The following is an 8,558-nucleotide window of genomic DNA, read 5'->3' as shown; positions in this document are numbered from 1 at the left end:
GGCTGTCACGCAAAAGGGCAACAGGTGTTTAGGTCTCCTAAAAAATCATGGCTTTTTTGCATTTCAGTACTGAACATGTCTTCTCATTCAGCAAGTAATTGTGAAGTTCATAGGTTAGATTCAACTGTATTGTCACTGCACAGAGTACAAGTACTTAGGACAACAAAATGTAGTTAGCATCCAACCTGAACTGCAAAACTGCAGAAAGTGCAGAGTTGTTGAGGTAAAATATAAGTATATACAACTATATATATATATATATGTGACAGGTATAAACAGACTGAATGTATTTACACTATGAGCATTAGAGTTCATATGGACGAAGGTACAAAAAAGGTTTCTTTCAGAATGAATATGTGTTTCAAAATTAGAAGTTCGATTTACTTCAAAACAGTCTAATTCGATTTACAGTCCAATTAATACTGAAGATTTATTTTTTTACTTGGCACAAAGGGAGTAAAAACTTCTACTTTGGCAAAATGTTCTTAAAATCTGAGAAAATTCCTGAATTTGATGTAAAACCATGTCTTGATCAGTGTATGTGTACTGCACTGAAGTGGCTCTTTCTGTTTAGTAGCTTGTCAGGATCCATGTTGACCTGCCTCTGATACAATCTTCTCCTGCCATCTACTGGCAGTAACCGGCATTGGTGAAGAGCAGGCCTTGACTTCATAAAGCAGTAATTGTTAAACGTTTACTTAATCTCATCTGAACCAGTGTTCTGAATATTTCCCTTATTTGGATTGTGTGGCAGAAGGGGAACTTATTGCTGACATACAGTATAATTATATAATAATTACTCAATCTTGTGTTGGCCCCAATGATTTTTCAATGACACTTGAGTAAGGACTTGCTGTTTTGTCCTTAGCATTTGAAATGTTATGACTAATGTTTTATCGTGTTGTTTTTTTTAATTAGTTTGAGCAATTTTCTTATATTATACAACTTTTAATGTATTTTACATTTCAAATTAGTTATCTGAGAAATGGTGTAGGCATACTTTCTAAAAGAAACGTGCTAAAAAGTGCATAAGAGATCCATTGGTAAACTATTATAGTGCTATACATTAATGTACTGCCTTGGATGGGACAAAATGAACACAAACAAGGCAGCCCTAAAAGAATGAAGCGAGCACTCCGGCCAAAATATTCATAAAATATTAAGTGATAAATGTGGCACACCTTAAATGAGCAGACGAACCCTGGACACCGGCAGCACATGACATATTAAAGTTTAACGTAGTGTAAAACAGCCTGATAGTGAGGAATAATGTGCCAGCTGTGTGATCGATGTCCTGTTTCCGCTCTGCGCCGGACTCCCCACCACAACACCGCGGAGAATAACACGGTCACACCTGACTCCAACTGAAGCAGCCACAGGACACCAGCGCTCCGGAACTCATGTCAGGTGCGTTGCTGTTATATTTTCCTCCTGTTTCTAAGTTTATGCAGGGTCGTTAAACACTTCAAATTACTCCCTTGTTGCACCTTTGACATTATTTGTGTTTTCTTGTGCACTATTTTTGGATCATTTTGTGCGTAAAATCCAATTTCCTTGAATTGTTCCAGTTTTATTTCACTTTACTATTTTGCTTTTCATGTCTCTCCATTGATTTATTTGCTATAGCCTAAAAACGACTTCTTTTTTTTTTGCTGCAGAAACGCCAAATCTGACCTTGGCTTGCCATTTCTCTGCAATTTGAAGCTATTGTTTGTAACTCAAGACAAAAGTGATACTGGCTTCAGGGCTGCAAGCAGGAGTGACAGTTGGTATTGATGACTGTTGACGGATACCAATTTGAGGTCATGTAAGATGTTGACCGTACTTATGTTCAAATATGGTTAACAATAGTGCATTCAGAGCCATCATACAGTCATGATACTTAGCAAGTGCAACTATTTTTTGGAAACATTCAGTCTTTTGTAACTCAAATGCCAAGTGAAGATATCGTTTAACCTTCCATTACAGGGTGCAACAGAAACTCCGATGCAACTTGATGCTTGACGCTCTGCTGTAATACATCAATGTGATCAAATGACATCGAAGAAAGTCTGAGGGACTCCAGTTTGACTGTCTCCGTCTGCCGGCAGCCAAGCCCCTGAGATTGTTACTGAGAATAGCCGACTGGCATCTAACATCTTGGTCATGATGTATGGACAGATCCTTCATCCGCAAAGCCCAGATGATCACTTTATTAATGTCAATGTTGGTGGTTTCAAACAGCGAATAGAGCACGACGTTCTGAATCGATTCCCACAGACACGTCTTGGTCGACTCCTGTGTTGCAGCTCCGAAGAAGCAGTCCTGGAGCTCTGCGATGACTTCACTCCTTCTGAAATGGAGTTCTACTTTGACCGCAATCCGCGTTTCTTCTGCTACGTTATCAACTTTTACCTCACAGGCAAAATCCACCTGGTGGAAGGGTTGTGCGTGGTGTCGTTTGTCCAAGAGATTGAGTATTGGGGCATCAAGGAGCGCCACCTGGACTATTGCTGCAGCAACACATTTTATGAACTGAGGCAGCTTGCTGAAGATAAGAGCTGGGATCAGAGAAGTGATGAGTTGCAAAGCTCAGGCTCATCTGTTGGGGAGCTGTCAACTATGAAGGATGACATAGAAATGTTTGAAGGTTCCTGGTGTGCAGATGTTCGCAGGAATATCTGGATTCGTCTTGAGGATCCAGCCTACTCTACTTCTGCCAAAGTGATGGCTGTAGCATCCTTATGTGCGGTGATTATCTCCATTGTTGCCATGTGCGTCCACAGCATGCCAGACTTTAATCAAATGGATCACAATGAGAGGGAGATTGAAAACCCAGTTCTGAATTTTTTTGAGAACCTCTGTGTCCTGTTCTTCTCTGTAGAATTTCTTCTTCGTCTTGCTGTTGCACCATCAGCCAGGAAGTTCTTGTGCAGCCCTCTCAATGTCATTGACCTAATGTCAATTATGCCCTTCTATTTTACTCTAGCTTGTGATACACTGGCTGATAGTGAGAACACAGACCTTGAAAATGTTGGAAAAGTGGTGCAGATCTTGAGGTTGATGCGAGTGTTTCGCATCCTGAAGCTGGCTCGCCACTCATCCGGCCTTCGCTCTCTCGGCGCAACACTGCGAAACAGCTCCAATGAAGTAGGGCAGCTGGTGCTTTTCCTGTCTGTGGGCATTTCAATGTTTTCTGCTCTCATTTACTCTGTGGAAAGTGAATCTCAAGAGTCAGAGCTGCAGACTATGCCTATTGGCTGGTGGTGGGCCACCATTAGCATGACTACAGTGGGCTATGGGGACACCTTTCCTGTTACGCTAGCTGGGAAGCTGGTTGGAACCCTCTGCATCCTCTGTGGGCTGCTGATCGTGGCTCTGCCTATTACTAACATCTTCAATAAATTCTCCAAGTTCTATGAGAAGCAAAAACAGATAGAAGCTAAAGCTGAACACTCTAGAGCAAATACAGGAGTGTTACAAAGCATTGAGTCTTAAAGTTGGGTCCGTGGCACTCAAGGGGTGTCAAGGGTTCCGTAAATAAATTTGGCCAAAGAAAAGGGACTAGTAGAGTGATTTCACTGTAATGATCTTAAATGAATGGCTTAGAATTCAAAGGTCAAGCAAGTGTTTTTCTTTTGTAAGGGCAAATGTCTTCATGGACTTCAAGGGAGTTTTGGACATTTGGAGATTTTTGTTTAATCGTTTTCGACAAGAGTCAAATTAAATATTGATACAACACTAACTTCCCTACCCTGTACAGTAAATAAGAGATGACATTTTTTATAGGCCAACCAGGGAAATTAACATCACACTAGTTCCCTTTGGGAAAAAACCCATGGAATTTTCCCAAAGGGATTTTGCATATTGTGAGCTCTCTAGTAAACAAAAGTCAAGGAGACCTAAACGTGTTGTTCAGCATGATAATCTACCACATCTTACACCACAGTCCCATGACATTGTGTCATTGCCTGTAAGCCTAATGTAAATTAGTGTTCAGTGTGCTGAAGTTTAAAAGCCATATTTAGCACATATTAAGCTTCATATTCACGAGGGTGGGGGGCATGTCAGGCATCAAACCAAAAAGAAATTGGTTGCGACAAAGGAGCTGCGCAAATATGCTAACTGCTCATTTCCGGTCATTGGACTCATTTTTAAAGCAATCTATTTGTAGCTGTCACCCTAAGTAAAGCCTAATAAGATTGGAAACAGGTGAAAAGGGCTGAAGTTTGTTCAATAGTAAGAAATCCAACTACCAGAATATTTCTTGGCCATCGGACACTCCAGCTTGTAGCTTGCCCTCAAAAGGAAATAGTTGGGCACATTTCCCCTGTTGAACAGCATAGTAGTAGATCAGATTTTTTAAAATAGGTTCGACAAATAAAATACAACATGTTAGTTAGTAAACTTTATAGGTGCATGTAGCTACAAAATGTTGACGAAGGCTGGCTAGCTCCTGGCTGAGCTATGCAAAGCTAACAGGGTGCTAGCTGCAGCTATGTGATAATAATAATAATAATAATAATTTGAATTTATACAGCGCCTTTGCCAAGACCGCTTTTCATTTTGTGAGGACAGACAGAAACAAATAAACAAACAAAAAACTAGGGCAAATAAAAGAGAGTTATTGTCAGAAAGTGGAGTTGTATAATCTAATCATTTGACAGACTATTTGAAAGTATGGAAAAGTGGACCCAAATGCAATGCAACGTTTTAAGCCATTGAATGCATTATCAAAGTGTAACAGACTAAGACTAAGTCACATTCTTGTATTTACGAATGTGTGCACACTAAAAAGATATGATGCAGCATTCTGTAGTTGTTCAAGCCATTTTGTCCATAAATGCCTCCATTTCAGTTCTCATCTGCTATTGATCCATGTGTCTTGTTCTTGTCTCTGTTGTATTTAGTTTTAATTGCATAATTGCATAATCCAACAAGAGGCTTCTTTTAAGCTGGGTCATCAGTGTAATTAGTCCTGAATCAATGTATACGTCAATACAAATCCTTTCGAGTTGCTGCATTCACAATTCATCCCATGATGAGTATCGAAAAGAAATAAACGGGTCAATGAATTTATGGCCTTGAATTTGTATTTCTTCTGTGCAGCTGTTTATATTTCAGATTCTGCTTGAATGCATATATGGAAGCAAACATTGTGCTGTGGTTTGATGCTCAGCCGCAGTTACCTTCATCGGCATTATATATGGATCTGTGTTTTATCTGATGCCTCTTCCACTGATAAGAATGTGTCAGTCAATAAAAACAGACCAAATATCCGAGTTGCCCTCCAAAACTTTAGAAACCTTCATCTCAATCCAATTGATCTTTAGTCAGATTATCCCTACTGGCCGTTGATGACTACAAAAGGATAGTGTTTTGCAGCTGTCAGAGAATTGATAAGTAGCTTCAGCCCTTTTGAGAACATCACGTCAGCACTCAGGGGTACGGTCACCTTTTAAGCTTGGCCACCTCTTCCTCCGTCCTTCCTTCATGCACAAAGTCAAACAGTATTGCACTCTGATTTAGTTCATTGCGTCATTCTTTATAAATGAACGTCAGCAATATCCGTGGTCAAGGACAGCCAGGTAGCTTCTACACGAGAACATATAGAAAGTGTGCTGTATTGAAAGTAGGTTACCAACAAACATGCAAAAGGGGTAACCAGTCATATCTATTCTATATATTTGTGTATCATTTCACTTACCCTTCCCTACCACAATTGTTTTTATTCATTTATGATTTTTAACTACTCTAAATGTTTAGTTAAATGCATATTATAGCATGTGAAGAAATATAGTATATAATAGCAATGAAAAAGATGTCATAACTCCAAGTCTAATTTTTGTTATTAAGAAGTTCACACTATAGTATGTCATAAAAGGTATTTTGAAAAGTACAATTAGAAAAGTCATAGTTAAGATAGTCATAAATTAGTCATATTATAGTATGCTATAGATGTCGATGAAGAAAATCACAATCAATATACCTTTAAAATGTCCTTAACGAATAAATCGAAGTACTGTATGTCATCAAAACTAAATGCATCCTATCTCATAAAAAAGGCATAGCATATTAAGCCATTAGATTTTGATGAAAGAGTTGTCGTTTAGTATTTAAGAAATATGAAAAAAAACATTGTATGAACATTATTACAATTCTGAAAATTGTCATGGTATAGTACTCATTACAAATATCATGGGAAAGACTGCAAGTGTTTGTTTCAAGTGAAATATCCAACAAAACATATTTGTTTGCAGACTCATCCAGTACACTTGTTTTTTTACTCCAGCACAGCAGTTTGCAGTTGTTTCCATATGTCTAGTGATTATTAGCCTGTTTGTGGCCATTTAATGCTTTGCTAGTTTTACAGTGGCTTCACAAGACTCAAATCACTTTCATTTTAAATGCTGACTCAGCACATTGATATTCACTCACAATGAGCGGATTTGGTCGAGATCTGAGGGTAGAAATTGATTTATCCAATAGTCAATGGTTGACAGGAAAGAAGTTTAGAAGATCAATCAATCAGGGTATAGCTGAATGTACTCAATTACACACACTATGGATCAGAGGAGTTTGCAAGCTATCATTTGGGGTTTTTATTATAGCCTGTGTCTTTAATGTGATGAAGAAAACTGGAAGAACTAACTGCTCTCACGAAACAAGTGCACAGTTCGGTGTATTAAATGCTCTCAGTTGTCTTTGCAAACAAGGAAGGAGTCATTTGTTGTGACAATGTCTCTTGGAAACTCCGTGACTCAGCCCCAGCAGGCGGAAATATCCCAGAAAGCAGTGTTTCATTTCAGGGAAAAGCGTCCATACTAAGATTTCATTTATTGATGCCTGAGGGGCCGCTAGCCCACAAACGCATCATACTGTATTACACAGAATCCCTCTTTCACATTGTGACATCTAGCCGACTCAGAGGATCTTCAGATGGACAACACTCCCAGTTTAGTTTGTTGCCGGTCTGCCGTCCTGATATAGGCCTACAGTATGTGGTGTAGTATGAAAAAGCATAAGGGGTAGTAGTTACATTTATTCTCGTAACGATCACTTAATTCTCTAACAGATATTTGAAAATTAACTTGAAGATATTAGGCTAAGGACAGTCTTTTTCCTGAGTATCATCAATTCAGGGACTTTATTTTTTACATTCTATACAGTGATTTTTTAAGGATTTTTCCTCAGTAAAAGTGAGAATAATAAACAAACAACTCAACAATTGTGAGATCTAAAAAATAAATCAGTAACCGCACCTCGCCCCAGTGTTATATGCATTTGGACTTCAGGTTGCCCAGTCTTACAGAAACCTGCCATTTAGATGTTCCTCCATACACTGAATCATTTCTTATTTTCTGTGACACGATAAGCCAAATGTTCACAGGTTCAGTACACATGGAAGCCCATTCCTGCCACTAACCTAAACACGTTTTACGACATAACAATTTACCATCATTTTTAGACAGTTTCTCACCTTGCCATCATATTATTTTTAATTCATAAATCATTACAACTTAATATCATTAAGCATGACTGATAGTCGTATTTATAATTTACATTTTTGGAATCATCTTCTGATGGCGGTCGGAGGCTTAAATCATTTTTTCAAAATTTCCATTTGTGTGGGCTGAAGCCCACCTAAAATAGGCCTAGCTACGCAACTGTCTGCCAGTGCAGTCTTCTTTGCTGCTTTGTGCAGGGGAGGCAGCATCAGGGCCGGCGACAACAGCAGAATCAATAAACTGATCAGGAAAGCTGGCTCTGTCATCGGCATCAAACTGGACCCTTTTGAAACTGTGGTGGAGAGGAGGAACAAACTGTTGTCTATAATAGATAACCCCACCCACCCTCTCCACCTGCAGCTGGACAGACAGCGGAACTTCTTCTGCAACAGACTGCTCCAACTCCGCTGTCACAAGGACAGGTACAGGAGAACATTCCTGCCCACTGCAACAACTCTGTGCAATAATTCCCCTCTGGCTGGCAGACAACTCACTGCTCCATAGCTTCACTGAACTTAAACCATATCATACATTCTATATTTATTCTATTTGATATTCCACACCTTTCACTTATTGGACATATATGTCCTGCTTCATATTTTGCTTGTTTATATTTTCTGTTAATTTGTTGTCCCTAATGTATATTTTTTACTTTCTTTTCAAATTTTATTTTACTTTGTTTTTATGCTGCTGCAACAAAACAAAAAACCCAAATTGGGATCAATAAAGTAATTCTATTCATCACGTTATAGACACTATTCAATTTTGATCGATACATTAACCCAATACCTTCTATTCGGCTCTGGAGCCATTTTGTCTATCGTTCGAAGTCCCATCCATTTTGTTATGTAGGAAATAAATAAATAAACTCCCGTTTATTCCGCTGAAAGTTGTTCTGTGCATGCTGCATGAAGCAAAATGGCTGACGTAGGTAATTATTTTGAGATTGTTTCAAATTTTTATGACTAAAAGGATGTTTTTATCCCACCGAGTGCAAGGAATGGGCTTCCAGACCTGTTAAATCAAGATAATAAATAAAATAACTATTTTTCAGTAAAGAAAAAACTGCAC

At 38.7% G+C, this 8,558-nt stretch overlaps 1 protein-coding gene across 1 annotated transcript; it reads left to right on the top strand.

The window, feature by feature from the left end:
• The first annotated feature begins 2,145 nt into the window (after window positions 1-2,145).
• On the top strand, window positions 2,146-3,477 carry LOC134881699 (potassium voltage-gated channel subfamily S member 3-like). The gene has a single exon (XM_063909216.1). It carries the CDS (start codon window positions 2,146-2,148, stop codon window positions 3,475-3,477), a length of 1,332 nt encoding a protein of 443 aa, XP_063765286.1.
• The last annotated feature ends 5,081 nt before the right edge of the window (window positions 3,478-8,558 follow it).

The sequence above is a fragment of the Eleginops maclovinus genome, chromosome 19, assembly GCF_036324505.1.
Source record: "Eleginops maclovinus isolate JMC-PN-2008 ecotype Puerto Natales chromosome 19, JC_Emac_rtc_rv5, whole genome shotgun sequence".
Classification (NCBI taxonomy): Eukaryota; Metazoa; Chordata; class Actinopteri; order Perciformes; family Eleginopidae; genus Eleginops; species Eleginops maclovinus.
Note: the sequence above shows the minus strand (reverse complement) of the source record. Positions and strands in the feature narration are given on the sequence as shown.